This window comes from Parasteatoda tepidariorum, chromosome 1 (assembly GCF_982258835.1).
Source record: "Parasteatoda tepidariorum strain Cologne lab strain chromosome 1, Ptep-v5.0, whole genome shotgun sequence".
NCBI classification, from domain to species: Eukaryota; Metazoa; Arthropoda; class Arachnida; order Araneae; family Theridiidae; genus Parasteatoda; species Parasteatoda tepidariorum.
In genome coordinates this window covers 67,508,765-67,528,670 of record NC_141755.1, presented here as the reverse complement: position 1 = coordinate 67,528,670, position 19,906 = coordinate 67,508,765, and the positions used below count along the sequence as shown (strand labels likewise).

At 31.6% G+C, this 19,906-nt stretch overlaps 4 protein-coding genes across 4 annotated transcripts; 2 read left to right on the top strand and 2 right to left on the bottom strand.

The window, feature by feature from the left end:
- The first annotated feature begins 335 nt into the window (after window positions 1–335).
- Window positions 336–1,360, top strand: LOC147816496 (uncharacterized). The gene is made up of 2 exons (XM_087156664.1): window positions 336–487; window positions 587–1,360. The coding sequence occupies exons 1-2, from the start codon at window positions 473–475 to the stop codon at window positions 1,358–1,360; spliced, it is 789 nt and encodes a 262-aa protein (XP_087012790.1). The 5' UTR covers window positions 336–472.
- Window positions 1,361–3,892: 2,532 nt separating this feature from the next.
- On the top strand, window positions 3,893–5,359 carry LOC147816495 (uncharacterized). The gene is made up of 2 exons (XM_087165653.1): window positions 3,893–4,351; window positions 4,439–5,359. The coding sequence occupies exons 1-2, from the start codon at window positions 4,271–4,273 to the stop codon at window positions 4,763–4,765; spliced, it is 408 nt and encodes a 135-aa protein (XP_087021779.1). The 5' UTR covers window positions 3,893–4,270; the 3' UTR covers window positions 4,766–5,359.
- Window positions 5,360–7,920: 2,561 nt separating this feature from the next.
- LOC147816494 (uncharacterized protein F54H12.2-like) lies at window positions 7,921–9,189 on the bottom strand. The gene is made up of 2 exons (XM_087156655.1): window positions 8,424–9,189; window positions 7,921–8,267 (listed from the first exon to the last, which is right to left on the bottom strand). The coding sequence occupies exons 1-2, from the start codon at window positions 9,187–9,189 to the stop codon at window positions 7,921–7,923; spliced, it is 1,113 nt and encodes a 370-aa protein (XP_087012781.1).
- A 2,602-nt stretch (window positions 9,190–11,791) lies between these two features.
- On the bottom strand, window positions 11,792–13,297 carry LOC147816493 (uncharacterized). The gene is made up of 2 exons (XM_087166705.1): window positions 13,023–13,297; window positions 11,792–12,712 (listed from the first exon to the last, which is right to left on the bottom strand). Exons 1-2 carry the CDS (start codon window positions 13,065–13,067, stop codon window positions 11,849–11,851), a joined length of 909 nt encoding a protein of 302 aa, XP_087022831.1. The 5' UTR covers window positions 13,068–13,297; the 3' UTR covers window positions 11,792–11,848.
- Window positions 13,298–19,906: the final 6,609 nt, after the last annotated feature.

Below are 19,906 nucleotides of genomic sequence, written 5' to 3'. Positions count from 1 at the left end.
TATTTTTTGTTTGCTCTTAATAGTATTTGTCTCCATCAGTGCGTAAATATTTCGAAAATAGTCATAGTGATTTTGAAGATGAGTCTGATAATGATGTGAGTTACATATTTAAATTTGATTATAAGTTTATTTTTATTTTATCTTAAAAAGAAAGATGTATGCTTCAGTTAAAAATTATAGAAAGCAATGTTGCAAATTTGTATTTTAAATAGCTCTCGTTAAAAATTAACGATTCATTCAAATAAATTATGATTTGTTTCATAGAAAAGTTTTAAAGACGATCGAGTAATATTATTATTATTTTTATTGTTATTGTTTTTTAAAATAGGGTTCCAGCTAAATTAATGTTTTTAATTGCATGGATAATTCCTTATAATTATTATCTAATTTTCAATGTATATGCAAAAAATTTTAACAGGAGAATGTTGACAGTCAGCAGAATTTCAGGAGAGATGAAGTTTATAATGCTGATATGACTGATGAAGAGGTATTTATGATTATATTGAAAATACATACATGCTTCTTACGATTTCTTGCTTCTTTATATAAGCTCTTTAAAATATTCATTTTCATAATTATTTTTTAGCTGATCAGCTGTATTAAAATTGTGGAAAAGGGTCGACGTGCATGTAAGAAGTACAGTGCTGAGGACATTTGTTATGAAGTTCGTGTTATACCTGAGTTAGTTCCTGAAAGATTCAGAGGCGTACCTCTACGAACAGTTGCTTATGTGTTAACTAACATTTTTTCTTACTTGATGACCATGATGTCTTTTAACTTAGTGGGGGATGATCTAATTCGTTTTTGCATCCTATCTGATTACCTCGATAAACCAATCTCCACTTGTTTACATAAGTTCTCTGATATGACCGTGGAAAAAATTCTTGCTTCTGTTGTTAAAGTGTTGCAAAGCAAAGATAGAATCAAGCTTGATGATGGATTCAGTGTTGACATATTAACAATTAAACGACCAATGGGCTCCGGCCGCACTAATAAAAGGGTGATAAATATAAGTATGGATCGATTACGCAAATCATCTATTATTACAGTGCCGATTGATGACTCAAATTTATGTTGTGCTCAAGCAATTTTATTAGCTCATGCAAAAATTTCAAATGAAGCCAGATATAAGTCTTTAAGAGATATGAGAAGATCAACTCTCCGGAATAGTGCATTGAATTTACACGACGTATGTGGGATACCCGTTGGACCATGTGGTTTACCAGAAATTGACAAATTCGCACAACATCTTGGATTATATATTATTGTGGTATCATCTGAGAACATGAATAAGGTAAGTTTTCAATTCAATATTCTAAAAGCAGAAAATAAATTTCTTAGATTGTTTAGTATTTTATAGAAGCACTAATATAGTGCGATAATTTTTTTATTTTAATACTTTATTTTTATATTTTTTTGAAAAAAATTACTCATTTTCATTATTGCTAGAAAAGAAAAAGAATGTATTGAACAAAAAAACTTTTAAAATAACTGAAAATCTATATACAATAATTATCAAATTAGAGAAAACAGTTTTTTTTTCTTCTTAATTTTATATAGATATTATCTTCACTATATTATTTGGTTTATTTCTTAAATTTAAAAAAAAAAAAATTAAATATTCTTCATACATAATTGAAATGTTTGTTTTTGCACTTTTAGTTATTTTTTAAAAATATTGATAGAATATCACTTAATATTTAAAGAAGAAATATTTCTTCAAAAATTTTAGAGATTAAAATTTTTTATATTTAATATTTATAGGTCATACACCGGTCAGGAAACAAAGTCCACCCTCTGATACATATTTGGCATCATGATAACCATTTTGATGTAATAACTTCTATGAAAGGTTTCCATGGTACAGATAATTATTGCTATGATTGTGACAAATGTTTTCAGAATAATATCGATCATCGGTGTAGTTCTAAATGTGCCATCTGCTATTCAACCGAATGTATTTTGGGTACAAAAATAAGATGCACTAGCTGCGATAGACTTTGTCAGTCTACAGAATGTTTTGAGCGTCATAGAGCTCGTTCTGGAGGGCAAATTAAATCTATATGTGAACAAATATATCAATGCCGAAAGTGTTGTAAGCTAATCAGAACCAGAGATTGTCAGAAAGAGCAGCATCGATGTGGGACATCTAAATGTCCTTCTTGTAAAATTTTTGTTGACATGACATCCCATAAGTGTTTTTTAAACAAGATCTCGCCTATTGCTCCCAATGAAAAGATTATTTTTTTCGATTTGGAAACGGATCAAAGTTCTAATGTTCATATTGTGAATTTTGCGGTGGCACAATATTTTGACGGTAAGGAGTTTGTTTTCGCCGGATATGAAGCATTGCATGAATTTTGTTGCTTTCTTTTCTCCCCTGCACATTCTGGACACACTGTAATAGCTCATAATATGAAAGGGTTCGATGGGCAATTTCTATTATCTTGGATGCTACAACAAGGAATGACCCCGAAAATTATCCCCAATGGATCCAAGATAATGGCCCTACATCATACGACATTGAACATAAGAGTTGTCGACTCTTTTAACTTTTTGCCAATGTCTTTATCTAAATTCCCTAAAACCTTTGGTATAACCGAGCTTGCAAAAGGTTTTTTCCCCCACCTTTTTAATACCCCAGAAAATCAGAATTATTTAGGACCGCTTCCGGATGCCAAATATTATAGTCCAGATAGCATGTCACTTCAAGGCAGGAAAGAATTTTACACTTGGTACGAGACAAGAAAGCAAGATCCTTTTGATTTTAAGAAAGAAATGTTAGAGTATTGCAGGTATTTATACTATTAAATTTTTTTTTTTTTTAAAAATTGAATAAAGTAACAAATTAAAGTTATTTATAATTCTTTGTTGTTTATTTTTAGATCTGATGTTGACATCCTACGTCAATGTTGTATAGAGTTTAGGGAACAGTTTCTCCAAATTACTAAAGTGGACCCTTTCACATACACGACCATAGCGTCATCCTGTATGGCGACTTACCGCTCTCTTCACATCCCTTCCAACGCTGTCGGAATGATTCCAAGCCATGGATATTTAAACAACACTCTTTTCAGCCAAGATTCTATACGATGGTTAGATTTTATAGCTCACAAGAATCAGATAGTTATAGCGCATGGGATGAACGGGTTAGGAGAAAAAAAAGTGGCGGGAGTGTCTGTTGATGGTTTCTGTGTGCAAACAAATACTGTTTTTCAGTATCAAGGTTGTTTTTTTCATGGATGTTGTAAATGTTATTCTCCTGACACCTTCAATCCTTTAAAGGGGGTAACAATGGGAGCTTTATACGACAAGACAAATAGGATTTTGCATCAGATTACTTCACAGAGATATAACGTTGAAGTCATGTGGGAGCATGAATTTCAGGATATGAAGAAAAAGAATTCCGACCTGAATGAATTTCTCAAGCATCATGAAGTGGTTGACAGACTGAAACCCAGGGATGCGTTTTATGGGGGAAGAACGAACGCCATACAACTCTTCTACGAAGGAAAAGCGAAGTATATAGATTTTACTAGTCTATATCCCTGGGTAAACAAATATTGCAGATACCCCGTTGGGCATCCTACGATCATCACATCAAACTTTGATAACATCGAGAATTATTTCGGTGTTATTAAATGTAAAATTTTACCACCTCGGGAGCTTTATCATCCAGTCTTACCATATAGATGCCAGAATAAGCTAATGTTTCCTTTGTGTAAGTTGTGTGCAGACCAGCAAATGGAGAAATGTGTGCATTCTCAGGAGGAAAGAGCTCTTGTGGGAACATGGGTCAGTGAGGAAGTGAAAAAGGCTATATCCGTTGGATATAAAATGATTAAGGTAATATTTTTATCTTTTTATTTCTTCTTGATCAATTTTTATTAAATATGTTCGAATCATTATTTTGTTTATTTTCAGATATATGAAGTATATCATTTTGAAGAATCTTCCACAGAACTGTTTAAGACATACATAAACTTATTTTTGAAAATAAAGCAGGAAGCATCCGGATGGCCTAGCTGGTGTAAAACAGACAATGATAAAAAGAGATATATTGAGGAATATGAAAAAAAAGAAGGTATTAGACTTGATCCTAATAACATTGAATACAACCCAGGAAGACGGCAGGTAGCGAAATTGGCTTTAAATAGTTTTTGGGGAAGGTAATATTTCCTTTTTTTTTATTAGGAAAAATCAGCACCGAATTTCTTAACTTAATGATTAAGTGTTATTCATTTGTTATATTTTTTCTTACAGATGGGGGATGATGCTCAATAAGACTCAGCTGAAATTTATTTCATCTGTTGTTGATTTCAATAAACTTTTAACAGATACATCTTTATGCGTAAGTTGATATATGATTTTTAATTTAAAAAAAAAATGAAATGAGTTTATCTTTTATTATATCTTTATTTATTTATTTAATTTTTAGGTTACAGATATGTATTTGCCAACACCAGAAGTGGCAGCAGTGCAATACAAATGTGCCGATGAGTTCGTCTCCCAAGATTCAAATACCAACGTCTTTTTGGCTGCGTTTACAACATCATACGCCCGATTAAAGTTATATGGAGAGATTGAAAAACTAGGCAGCCGAGTGCTCTACTTTGACACCGATAGCATCATTTTCAAGTCAGTAGAGGGACAAGATCCCAGTTTAGGAGATTATTTAGGGGATTTTACCGATGAGTTGGACGGTGATACCATCACAACGTTTGTTTCGGGTAAATATGTTTACAAATTTAAATTTGTATGGTAGATGTTTACTTTTTTTTTTACTTTATTTACTTTGTGATTTTTTAAAATTATATTTTAGGAGGTCCTAAAAATTATGGCTACTGTACTGCTGGAGGAAAGACTGTTTGTAAAGTCCGTGGATTTACTCTGAATTATAGGAATTCAATTAATTTGAATTTCGATTCAGTTAAGGATCTCGTATGCGATCTGGATCAGCAAAGATGTATATCTATCACCAATCCTGCCAAAATTGTTAGAGAGCCAAAGAGAAGAAGAGTGGTGAACAAAGAAGAAGTTAAGAAGTATAGGATGGTGTACAACAAAAGAATTATTCAGCCAGATTTCACTACTCTACCTTACGGCTTTTAGATGAAAAAAGTTATCGTGGAGGCGACCCACTTGTGAAAAAAAAGCAGTGGAGGCTATACCCACTTAGAAAAAAGCAGTGGAGGCTATACCCACTTAGAAAAAAAGCAGTGGAGGCTATACCCACTTAGAAAAAAGCAGTGGAGGCTATACCCACTTAAAAAAAGCAGTGGCGACGTCCACTTTAATAACCGCGGAGTGCCAAAAGGAGAAGGGTCCTCGTCCCGCACTCTGGATGGTTACTTCAAACCAACCGATGTCTCCTTAACTTTAAAATTTATGTTAATTTAATTTTCAGAGAAATGTTTGTGAATTTAATTTTTTTAAAAATAATAATCCTTAAAATAATACTAAGCGTAATGGATGTGTCTATGATTAAAAGTAACTAATAGTAAAAGTATGTATGATTAAAAGTACCAAGTACCTATGTTGATTAAAAAAAAATTTAAAAAAATAATCAAATGAAAATTTTGATTTCAAAATTCGTTTATTACAAAAATCATAACATAAAAAATTTACAAATAATATTTAATATTTCAGCCATCTATTTTTTCTAGCAAAGAATACTGGTGAATCAACTGCAGAAGGTGAGTCAGTTAACATTTTTTTATTAATAACAAATTTTTCAGGTATTTTCATTTCTCTTAAAGCTTCGAAAAATTCTTTCTGTCCCTTAGGTTGTTTCTTTTCATTTCTCAAAACATTGTTTATTAAATGAGTGATATTGGTTCCAGGTAAAAGTTTCTGTCGATAGAAAATTTCTCCTTTTTCAGTCCACGTTAATAGTTCTGTATTCTCTTGTAGGAATTGTAAAAGCTCTTTAGCTCGGTCCTTTTGACTCTTGGGTACGACATTCATTAATTGCGTTTCTATCAAGCTATCACTTTCTGTAATTTTTTCTTCTTTAATTTCTTTAGGATTTTCTTCCACTTCATTTTCCTCCACTGCTTGAGTTGGTTCGCTTTTATTTTCCAAAAAAGTAGGAAATTTAACGTATCGTTGAAGAATTTGTAAATATAGCTCTGCTTTTTCATTGTCAGATATATTTTTATTTTTTAAAATATCATGCATTTGCCTGTCCAACTCGGATAAATATTCTTCAGTGTTAGTTTGTAGCCTATCTTCTGGAACTAAGATAAATTTTTTACCGTGTTCCATTGATTAAAGATGTTAAAGCTGTTATGGCCGCTGGAATCAGAAATCCTAAAAATCCGTCGCCTCGTTGAATGAGTACTGCTCTCTTACGGAATAAAGGTACTCTTTTGTCTGCAATTTTTCTTAAGCTTCTTTTAAAAGGTGAAAGTTTCTTCTTTTGATTTTTATTTAGAGGAATATTTCCTTTTAACAAATTAAGTACACATTCACAGATAGACTTAATAGATTTAGCTGGACAGTGTTTTAAAAATTTTCTCTTCGATTTTGATTTAGCCACAGCTTTTAAGACCTCGAGACAACAGTGCTTATTGTCCGACATTCTAATCGCATTTGATTATTTTATTCTTCACGATATTTAATTTATACCAATTTCCAAATGATTGAGCTTTAATGAAGACACAGTGATTTCTGTTAACGTGTCTAAAATTACAGTTAACACTAAAGGTTAATGGGCAAATGACTATCGTGGCTGATACACAATCATTTTATTATTTGGAAATATACCTGTGCGCAGGCGCATATTATCATCAGTATCTGGTTTTAAATCGACCAACAGGTAACCAAAGGGTTTCGAAGTTGCGTCTTGATACACTTCTTGGAAAAATTTCACTTTTGTTGGATAAAGTTGTCTGCCTAAATGTGTGATTTGACTTTGATCACGTGGGTTTTTGAAAAGAATTAGATAATGAGCATTTAGAGATATTTCTCTCATTTCTTTACCTTTATGGAATATATTCTGTACGATAAAAATGACGGAGACATTACGATGATGACTATGTTTAGTAAATAAATGCGTCAATTTGGAATTACTTCCTAATTCAGACATGAGATCATCGAGAATAATTAATGCATTTGAAATAGTATTTAAATCAGAAGGAACGCCCTCATGAAATGTCACATTCGGTATTGTTTCAAACATACCTTGATACGCTCCATAACACCAAATAACCGATTTTGGAAAAGGTTCAATAATTTTAGATTCAATTATTTTTTTGCAGAGCTGGCTTTTTCCACATCCTGTTGGACCAGCCAAAATGCACGTGAACGAATGCCTAAGTTTAGGGAACTCCATAATTTATAGAAAAGAATTAATAAACGAGAATATTTATTAAAAATAAATAACTCAAATAACGGTATGTAAAGAAAAACACAAAATAAAATATCACAGCGTTTTAAAACATTAAAATTTTATTGTTTGAAAGCAAAACGTACACCAAATTTCTTTTTCACAAATTGATACATGACGAAATCATTTTTTCGATTTACATTGAGATTTTTTATTATGGATAACATAGATATGTCGCGACAACGATTATAAATGAAAAAAATACAATAGGCTCCACATACGTTAGATGTGAGTGATTGAAAAGATACAGAATTCCAACATACATTAGAAATATTAAATAATTTATAAACATTAAGTCCATAGAAATCTGGAGAATGGCCATAGGAATCGAAAAATTCCAGTGTTTTTCCTTCAGTCATGTACAGAGCTAACCAATGCGATCCTGGTAAAGTTGATTCATCAGTGTTGACGATAATAGCTTCATTTTCTTGCAATAAGGGTGTTGTATCTCTCGAGTAAACACCTCTAAATCTAAACGCTGTTGTAGGATCTTTTGATAAAATTTCGTATATCTTCTTTCCATCCATTGTTTAATTTCCAAAATCGTATATAATGTCCCGTGCTTTGTTAATTTCTATGACGTTTTCAAATTCTGCGAACACAATAACGCACACTGTTTTTTCTAAAGGTTGCTCAAATTTCATTTCAACTCGTAAATTACTGTGCTTTATTAAATTGAAATGATCGCCATCACATAAATCAGGTGATAAGTCAAAAGCATATAGAGTGTAACCATCACAAAATTCTTCTCTGGAAATAAAGTTACCTTTATCACTTCTCATATGCTCAGTGCTCATGAATAAATTTTGATAAGCTCTTATATATTGTTTTTGTGAAAAGTTGAGTTCCAATGGATTATGGGGAACTGGTTGACCATCTACGTAAACGGCGATAAAATTTAAATTGAAATGTTTAAAATCAAAAGGATTTTTTTCAAATGTTCCATGAAATGCATCATTTTCGACGCATCCTATGATAATTCGTTTAGGAATTTGTCCCACAAATACATTGTCTTGCACAAATGACATGTTACCTTTAGGAATGGAATATACTTTACAGAGAACTCGATTGATAGGATATTTTGCAGTATCTTTTTCTAATGCTTTTGCGTGTCCTAGAATGACTCCAGGACTTACACGTACTTTTCTAACTAAAAGCGAAATTCTATCCAATACAACTTTATATCCCGACTTTCCTATTAGACAAAACTCGGGTTTACTACGATTTAATTTAATTTTTATATCGACCATGTTTAATAACAATCTGTTTTGATGAAACAAATCACTATGAATACAACCAATCATGTCCACAGTTGCACTTAACTTGAAATAATCTGATCTTTTTTTAAGACCATCGTTTGAATCTTTATAATAAAGTTCGGCCGTCAATTGGGAGGTTTTACTGTCATAACCATGGTTTAAAAGTGTTTCAATGTAAGATCGATAAGGATAAGTATTGCTAGAATTAGATATGATGCGGTCGTTTAAAGAAACATCCACTTGAGAAAATAAGGAGTGTAAAAATAAATTTACTGGACCAATTTTATCATCAGCTGTTAAATTGGTATTATCGTTTTTTAAAATTTTTGCTTGTACGTGAAGCTGAGTTTGGCTTAGATCAATAAATTCATCACCAGAACCTGATATATGAAATTCAACGGGTCCGCCATCAAACACGTTCGATAACGGGTGAAATTCAACCCACTGTCCACTTTGTATAACTGTTTGCGTGCCGGGCATTTGAAACAATTCCAGTTCAGACTTCACACATTCCGGGGAACCTTTTAAAAGAAACGTCATGATGAGTCGAAAATATCACGTCCTCTCACTTTCTGTTTCTTTGATGAAATGATCTTTTTCTTAGTCTTGCGTTTTCTTTTATAGCGTCCACTGCCAATCATTGACTGTATTTTGCCAAGTGCTTTATTGGCCAGATTTTTACCCGACTCTTTTGCTCTATTTTTGGCTGATGTTTTCAAATCTTGGCCTGCTAGTACATCGGACATAACACGTGATCCTGTGACTAATGCTTCTTTTCCAACAGTTTTTGACCCGCGAACAATGTATGGTAGGGCTGCTCTAAATAGACGTCTAAATATGCCGCCCAGACCATAACCTTTTTGATACGACACACCGCGGTAATAAGGTAAACCGTTTCCCGCTTGGGAAGCATAATGGTCCTCCAACTTCTTGGAACAGCAAACATAAGGTACTTTCATCTTGACTGCTTATCTTGAAATGAAGACTTTTTAAAAAAACACTCATTATTTATAGTATTTGTCGCATTCGGAAATGCAGCACAACCATCACTTTACCTCTTTCAAACGGAACAAAATCTCCTGAATTCAGTCTGAGTTCGATTTGAATTGTTTGAAATGAATGTCTCGTTAAGGGTAAGTACTGAGGTCTATCATAATACTGACTGATAGTTTCACCATCATGTCCTTTTATTCGGACGATCCGCAGTAAAGGAGCTTGTGTATCTCCGACAATTTGGGGTGAAATAAGATCTGTGTACACATAGAAAACTGAAAAATTAGACCACGCGTCAGCCACAAAATCGCTTTTCTGGTTACCCGTAATGACTGCATCTCGTTGAAATCCTAATAATTCACCTAACTTCTCTAAATGAAGACTACTACCTTGAACGGCGTTAATTTTTACTCGTTTCGTAGCTTTATTGTAATTTATTGTAAACCGACTTGGATTTTTAGGTAAAGCAAGTTGTATAGATGATACGATATCGAACATTGATTCATAACACCCCACATCAATTGTTTGCTTAACAGTCGATGCGATATTACCATTACTAATCGTGTATCGAAAATAATTATTAGTTTCATTAACGTTCAGCCAAGAATGCGGATAGATGATTTCAGATAGGCCTACTTCCCATTCACCTCTTAAATCCACTGGTATAGGTAATTGAGTTTTGAAATGAGAGATTTTGTTATCAGGAAAGAACCGTGTAGAGCTATCAGAAGGTAACGTCACGTAGAAAGACATTTTTAAAAATGAATCTTTAACGAATACGCTTCACTATTTATACTTTATGAACATCCGTCACCCAATCATTAAACTTATCCGAATAACCTAGAAATTTAACAAAATATTGTATCTTACCATTTATTTTTTTCTTCTTAATTATTTTTTCAACTGGATAAAATCCAGAATCGACTACTTTTTGTAATTCTTCTGCATAAAAGGTACCTTCGATTGATTCATTTATTAAATCTTTCAATTTATAAACTATAGGATTTCGTGGGATTATTTTATCTATAACAAATAGTTCACGTGTCCAATTATTTTCATATCCTTTTTCAAATGTAAGTTTTGATTTACTAATGCGCACAGTGTCGCCTATTTGAAAAATAGGCTTATCATTGTTCACCTTATCACTGTATAAATTATTCCATACTTCTTTTTGATTATCGATATGCACAGAGGCTGGTTCCATTTTTATACTTCTGTGTTTGGTATGATTATAACTGTACACTAACTTTGAAATGACGCCAATATATTTTTTCGTGTTAAATTCTGTAAAGTATTTCCACATCTTCATTTTTAAAGTGCGATTAAATCTCTCAATTATACTTGATTTAGTTTCATTATTTGTTGTAAAAAAATGAACTCCTATTCTTTTAAGATATTGCTGCATAAGTTTATTTGTAAATTCCGTACCTTTGTCTGACTGTAAATTTTCTGGTTTTCTTTCTCTAAAAATAGTTTTTAAAGCTGGTAATACATTTTTGGCTGATTTATCTTTCAAAGGAACAGCCCATGCAAATTTTGAGAAACAATCGATGCACGTTAATATATATTTATATCCATTATTGAATTTTGCTAAAGATTGCATGTCTACTAAATCAATTTGAAATTGTTCATCTATACCTCCAACAATCACTCGATTCCGTTTAAATATCTTTTTTACTGGTTTGTGCAAAGTATAAGAATCTTTAGTCTCTAACCATTTTTTAACGTCACTTTTCTTCACTTTACCTTTCACAGAATTATAAATAGCATTTACACCTCCAAAACTTCCTGGGTTTTCAGGTTTCGTATAAACTGATGAAAGTAAATGATTCATAATCTATTTAAAAATATTTTTAGAAATTATTATTTTTTTTCTTCTAATAACAGTTTATTCCTAACAGTTAAAATTATCACTCATAAAGATTGTTAAAAATAATGGTATGCAATAATTTTAATAAAATTAAATAGTAATGCCTATATAAGTATTAAATATTTTTTCCCTTTTTTAAAATGAAACCTGAAAAAAAAAGTATTATTCTGAAAAAGAAAATTCATGCCTGCTGAAATAGAAAACATTTTCTCCTCTGGAAGGGAAAGTTTCACACACAATTTTTTAACAAATACCTAATAACAACAACAAAATGTGTGAACGTTATTAAATACATTTTATTTTCAAAGATAATAATAATAATAAAAACTTAACTATTTAAATTTCGAAAGAGCAAAAATCCTTCCTTGCTGCAGCAATACATAGATCCAGACGGATGACTTTTAAATATTGTTCACTCAGATAGTCAATCAATGGAACACATTCCGGATAGATCCTGTTTTCACACAGTTCTTTTTCAAAATCACGAACTAGCCCTACAACGTTTAAAAACATGCAGGACTCGTTAAAATCCTTGACGGACACTAGTTCATCAATTTCAATATCCTCGTCCCCCACTCTCATAGGTGGTTGGAGACCTTTCTTCGCACCTATATGTTTGTATAAGACGAGTGTCAAACAGTTATTGAGGTCCCGTTCAACTTCTTCGTAGCGGCTGCTGTTCGGCTTTTCCAAAGGTATCTTCCTTTTGGAAACCATTTTAAAGGTCTCCAAGAGATCCCTAGACTTAAACTTTAGGGTTAGGTAGCTGGATATCACTTCCTCTTGGACATTTTTAATGGCGTTCCACTGGGCGAAGCTAATGTCTAGGGGGAACTTGTACAGTCGTCCGCTTCTACACTTGTGTTCGTGAGTGAGCGTGTACTTGCCGTCATCAGCCATGAGCAAATAAAACTCCCTCTTATCGTATTCATTTATCGCCTCAAGAGCTAGGTTAATTTCAACGATGTCGAAAATGGAGGTGGGTGGGCCATGTTGAAAACACACAGTGAACTGTTCCGGCTTAAGAGTGAGCCCCACTGTTGATGGATAATAGTCATCTCCGTAGCGATTAAACTTTCGAATATGAATAGCTGTCTTTTCCTTGAAGGTGCTGGTCAAAACAAAGTAGTTGTCGCCAATTGGGTAGTAGTGTTCGGGATAGCAGCCCTCTTGAAACAAACCTTTTCTCTTTGGTTCAGCCTAATAAAATAAAATAAAAATATTTTTTTTTGAGTCACCAAGAAAAAACAAACAAGCAAAACGCTATTAATATTTAGACGTTAACTACATTATTTAAAACATACTATTTCTAAGCAATTTGATTATTAATATCTAAAGTAAAGTTTAAGAGTAAAATATAAGGGTTAGTTTCGAATAGGTGTGTTAAAAACATATAGTAAATAAATTTAAAAAATTATGTTAAGCCTGGAAAATTTATTAACATTAAATAAAATATTATTACGCATGAACAGTCATAAAACAAGGGTGAAGAAAAATAATAAGTACTTACTTGAATTTCAACGTGCTTTCTTTTTAATGAAGAATTGGCTGCCATGACTATCAAAAGACTGTAAAACTACACTTAAGAAATAAATATTAACAATTTTCTCTAAGTAACTACACACGCTAGAGCAAAGGAACTTGTGATATACGATAGGCAAATTATTACCAACACAGTATTAATCGTTGCCAACACCGGAAATATAACTCTAACAGCCAATCAGAAAAATATCAAACAGTCACATGCTTAACTATTTACCAGTGCAAGTGAAAGGAACTGAATTCAACACACACGTCATCGACCAAGATCTAGCTTGTTATATCTTATCAGAATGACTCGCTCTGTAATCAGTAGTTGTGTTATCACACAAAACACGTCAAATCTTAGCACGTGTATAGTCAGTACCGTTGCCATCCTGAGAAAGTAATAATAACATTAAGAGGGGCAGAAATAATTATTTAATAACTGTCAAAGGTTAAGTGAAAAATATATCGATGAAACTGTAGGATGATATCGATATCAAATCCTTTTCATTTATACACGTGTTCAGAATACAAAAGTTTAACTTATTAACACATATCTAACCAAGCATTCGTGGGTCAGTGGTTATGATATCCAACTACTGACCCGCGAAGGCTTTTTGGTTGGCGTGAGTTCGATCCTCAGCCTTAATTATATTTAATAGATAATAATAAAACAGATTTAAATATTAAAATAGATTTAAAGTTATTTTATTTCTAACATTCCCACACAGATGGCGCCACTAGAGTTAAAGCATGTGTAGGATATTTATTATGCAATAAAAGATGACGTCATAACTTCATAATATACAATATCTCCCCAAATAACAAAGTTTCTAAGTGTTGCCATCCTTAAAAAACTAATATTAAAAATAATAAGTGTTGCCACCCTCAAGAAACTAATAAATTAAATAATATTTAAAAAAACGAAACTAAATTAAAAACAGAAACCGAAACTAAAAATATATTAGGCTTAAGAAAAAAAGAAATAAGCTCCCCATGACGCTGCAGACGAAGTTTCGATTTTCAGGCGGGCAGAAATAAGCAAGCGGGCAGAAATAAGCAACTTCCGGTTTATATGCGGGCAGAAATAAGCAACTTCCGGTTGAGGCAGAAATAAGCACCCATTGACTTTCCATGATGACGTCACTTCCAGGCGGGCAGAAATAAGTTCCGCCGCACCAAAACCCCTGCTTACTACTCATGTGGATAGCCGGAGCAAACTACCCTATTAGGTGCCCCTCAAAAAAGAAATATAATTACCAGATGGGAAAAAGGCTACTTCAAATACAAGAAAAGTTATTGAGGGTAAAATATATTTACAAATATACAAATAAATTTTTTCAATTGAAGTGATAGTTATACTATGGTAAAAAATATATTATTTGAAACAAATAGTCTTATTTTTTTCTGTAGCGCTAAGAACATTTAACTTGTAGCGTAGCTACCACTAACATTATTCAACTCCAATTCACTAGTATATAACGCATGTTAACTCAACTCTCTCTCTGGATGTACCTTTTCAATTGATGACATGGTGGGTAGCAAACCCACATTGATGACACGTCCGTGATCTAACCGCACTTACCTTTGCAGAAACGCTCACTTCGATATGAACACGCCAACTTTGATGGATGGAACAGTTGACTAGCTATTTGCGACTGCAACATTGTCCTCCTCACGCAGTTGCTACTCAGTCTCGATCACACTTAACGAGGGCCAGTGCGCCCTCGACTGCTAATAGCAACATAGGAGAGACCACGCACACAACCGTGAACTTAATATAACTCACGAATGGCGCTCTAAGTATGATTATCTTAAAGCAGCTCTCGAGGCTTCTCACAAAACAGCAATTAATCAACTAGTAATATCCATACATCGAATTTTACCCCAGAAAAATTCTGGTGGGGGAGTATTGCAGAGTAGCTACCACTACAATTATTCTATTCCAGTTCACTAGTATATTAGACATGTTAACTCGATTCTATTTGGAGGTACCTTTGGATAGATGACGATTGACATTGTCGGTAGCCTAGCCCTCACAAATTTTTTATAGCATAAAACTTCGTTATAAAATTTGTTTGAAATACGAATTTTATTCTTCATATAATATTTTGCATGAGCCCAGTATTTATCATTAAAAAATTTGAATTTCAGAATTATAATAATAGTAATAGATTTAAAGTTTTAGTGCTTTTAGTCGTCGATTCAAATTTCCGCTTGTAGTTGGAATATTCAGTCCTTTGTCCACTTTATTCTCATCTTCACGCCACTGACTTGAGGTTTCTGTCTTCGGTTTGCCAATGTTATTATAAAAAAATGAAGTTGAGTGGAAAACTGGTGCCAATAATGCAGTTTATCATATGCATAATACGAACGCTTAGATATTTTGAAATTACACAAGATAAATCTTGGAAAGTATCATATGTTAGGATGTCAATCAAAAATGTTTTTAATTTTTAATTCAGCTTAATAATTTCTGGTAATATTGCTTGTTACATTAATCCTGAACAAGTTAAACTAGGTTAAATAAAATATAAATAAATATTTTTTAAAAGAATTATTAAATTAAATAGTAGGGGAGAGTGGGGTCAATTGTAACATTTTTTACTTAACTATTTTTAACTAACAAAAAATCCAATATATTATTAGTATTAATTGACAGACGAGTAAAGTAGACTATCCTCTACTAGAAAAAAAATAAATACCTGATTTTAAATATTATTATATTAGTTATTAACAATTTTTGACAGTCGTGCAGTTGTTACAATTGTCCCCACTTACGGGGTCAATTGTAACAGTTCATAAATTCAACTAAAACATAGTTAATTATACATATTATCATAGTTGTGATATATTTTTTTATTGATCAAAATAGTAGTGATATTTTAGGAGTAAAAATAATAATGAGCAGAAACCTAAAGGGTAAAACTTTTAACTTAAAGGGGTTAAAAATGTTAATTTATGCTGTGAAAGGTGACAAATAAAATAATGCACATGCAACATAATATAAATGATATAGGAAACTATTGGTGGTTCTTAAAGAGTTAAGTAATGGTTTGTAAACATAAGATTATTTATTTTCAGCTGTTACAATCGTCCCTTTACTTATTGTTACAATTGTCCCCAAGGCGCCATTTCAGCTTCATTTGTTAAAAACAATGCTAGTTAATTAGCAAAACTAATCTTTTTTTATTGAAATGTTAATTAAAGTGTCCACTTACATATTCGGTTGCTAATTTTTATTTGTTTAAACAAAATTACTTTGTTACAATATAATATTCTAATACCAAAAAAAGTACTTGCGTGGCGTGAAAATATCTTTTGTGATGTAACTCTCTCAAAAGTACATAAACATGGTTGCCATCAGGGGTGTACATGTAGATTTATTAAATACACCTTGTGCGCCACCTAGGAACCAAATCTAGAACCCGACACTGGAAATTTTTGCTCTGTTACAATCGTACCCTGTTACAATTGACCCCACTCTCCCCTATAATATATCTTAATATTTATTTAAAACTTATGTGATTGAATTGAAAACATCAATCAATGTTCTTAAGGCTATTTAAGAATACGATCAGCTAACTTTCTGGAAAAAAGATTGAAAAGAAGTTTAAATAAAAATAATTTTTGTTAAACAGATTCGAAACAAAATAAATTACAGTCAAAAACTTTGTTAAGAAAAACTTTTTTATAGCAATAGTTCAAAAATTTTTGAAAACAAAATTTAACTACTTTTAATTTCATTATAGGCTTACAAGCCTATGTTAGTGTAAGAAAATAAGCTATTGCCATTAGCTGTCATCATTTAACAGCGATTTTATTTCATCACTTTTTATGGTATGCTATTGAAACCAATACTACGAATAGTCTTCATAAAGCGAGTGTATAAAGGAACAAAATAATTTAATAGGCGTATTTGGGGAATCATCGAACAAATGATATAGTGCATTAGTGAACTTGTATGTAAATACAAAAATTATAAACATACAATTTATGATAGTTCAGTAGATGACCACTATGTATATTTATTTTGTTTTTTTGCTAACAAAATTGACTTTAAAATAGGTTTTTAATATTGCAACACGCATTCTTTTACAATCTGCATCATCCACTTTCACAGAAAAATTGCTTCGCCAATGAAAAATAATAATGGTACTTTTAGAGATGATATGGTGCAAATTTTATGTAACTCTTAAAAACATCGGTTCAATGTTAAGCCATAACATCGGTGCTTTGAACCATGATATAGTAGAAATTTTCTGTTATCTTTAAGGGTTTAAAAGGAACCATATTTCTGCCTATCAGAAGTTTCTTAGCAGATAATTTGATAACAATATCAATTAATATTACGGCAATATTAAAAATCATATATTTTTGTCACGTTTATTAAGTATAATGTTTACTATACCATAACTTTTTAAGTTCAAAACTTAGAAACTTTAAGTTTATTTCCTTACTTCAAAGATTTAATTGATTTTTACCGTGTAACGTCTACTCTACTTAGTTTAAAAAAATTACGTTGACATTTTATATTTCAAGTGTTATACATATAATAATTGTAGCTTCATCTGTTGCCACTCCATGTGTTGCCACTCCATATGTTGACACTCCATGCGTTGACACTCTATGTGTTCACTTGAGGAAGCTTCGAAGTATTCTCAGTAATTATCTTTCAGCCTCTTTCTATTTCTTATGGCAATCAAACAAGTTTTGTCTCAGCAGTTATTAGTTATATTTCGATAGCGTTCTTCTTTTTTAGCTTAAATAATAATTTGCAACTGCTAATGTGATGCGTTTTCAGCTTCCTTTTTTAAAAGCATTTTAAATTAAATTTTAAGAGCAGTCATTACAAATTATCCGTATTTAAAATATTTCTAAGATTTATCTGTTAAAGCTGTATTTAAAAATGAATTTCTATGAAAAAAAATGAAGCAAACATTATTTTTAAATATAGTAGATTCATAAACATAACAAGCATGTAGGTTTACTGCTTTTTACTTAAGGAAATAAAGTTTAACTTGAGAAATGGGAACCTTTAAATGTAGTATTGAGCTCAAACAACAGCTCTAACAAAAACCTTTTACGTATCTTATCAAAACCTTTAGAATATCTTATACGGAAGAGTTAGTACGGATATGTTTGTCAATGTGTGTTTGAGCAAGTGCCCTGAAATTTGAAGAGCAGGTGCAAGGAACAATCTATCCTAAAATTCATTTATGGATATTGAATAAAGCATTTGTGTGGGTCGCATGAAAACAGATTTTTCCCATAGATTTAGAGGTACGCATTGTTAAAATAGGATTGTTTTTTCCACTTCTCAAAAGGCAACATCATTGATGTTTGCTTGCTTACAGCTCTATTAAGTCTTAAACTAGTCAAGATGTGTCATCATCACTAGTCTAGTGATGTTGAGTTGAAATGCAATATCATTGATGTTTGCTTGCTTACAGCTCTATTGAGTTTAAAACTAGTCAAGATCAACGCAACATCACCATCAGTCTAGTGATGTTGAGTTGAAATGCAACATCATTGATGTTTTCTTGCTTAGAGCTCTATTGAGTCAAAAACTAGTTCATACATTGTAAGTTGACTAAAAATTATTTTATAACCAATTATTAAATTCCTACTATTAGTTCACCCTTTCCCTATATCGTGTTCAAATTTTCAATCGTTAATAAAATACTTTTTATTTATCCACTCAAGTTCAAATAAATTTTTTTGAACTCGTAGTGGATGACACTTGATGTTAATAATTTTTTTTTCAAATATTGATTTATTAATTAAATTTAATTAATTAATTTTAGTTTTGTGTGGGAGAAAAATGATAATTATTTAATAAAAGTAACTAAAATAAAATTTTTCTTTGTTGATCTAAGTAGGAATTGACTTTAAAATTTATTTTTTATATTGCTTGTCTTCATTTACTATTTAAGTAGACTAAAAAGAAAAGGAAAACATGCGATGTTTTTAAATCTATAGAAAAAAAGTTTTTAATTTGTTTGAAACGTATTTTAATAAACTTAAATAATTTTTAATCAACGGTAATTGAAATAAGAAAAATTTAAACACAAGCCATTGCGCAAATTTATTTGGAAAATTGCTGGATTAAATTTTCGTTAGCTGAACGCAACTAATGATATCATTTTCGGTGCCGAATGATACCTTCAATGGTGTTATTAAAATTTATTTTGGTGAATGAAACTTCTAAAACTTGCTTCGAAAATCACAGAGGAAACCAGCTTACAATGATATATAAAACCAAATCATTTTAATTTTTTTCATTGTGTCAGTTTATGTTTTTCAGTTTTCTGTACACTGAGAAGAAAAATTTGGTCAAAACTACAAAAATATGATAAAATTTACAGCGTTTCTGGCTCTATGGGAAGACCAAATAGGTCTAAATTTTACCGAAGGCCATTGCTAAAGATTTTGATAATATAAAAAATAAAATATGGTTTGATAATAGAGGATGAAATTCAGTAAATATGGTAAAATTTGGTATTTTTATCATTATGTCTGAGATTATGGCTTAAAAAGCATTTATTCGGTAAATTTTACTTTTCAGTTTTGTATTTTTAACTAGATGTGCAATAATTAAGAATTATAATTTTAAAATCCTGAATTTCTAGTAAACCGTTACCATGTGAACGAAAAAATTGCCAAATGAATGGTTTACAGTACTACAGAAGGTACATCTTTTTTTATTAAACAGAATTTTTACTGGAAATGTCAATACCTACAGTACGGTAATTTTGCGAGAAATGTTTTATCTGTATATGATCACAGAGTTTTGATTAGTACCAAATGATTGACAATTTCTTTTTTGTTATCCCATCTCATACCCTAGCTAGAATGAATAATATTTCA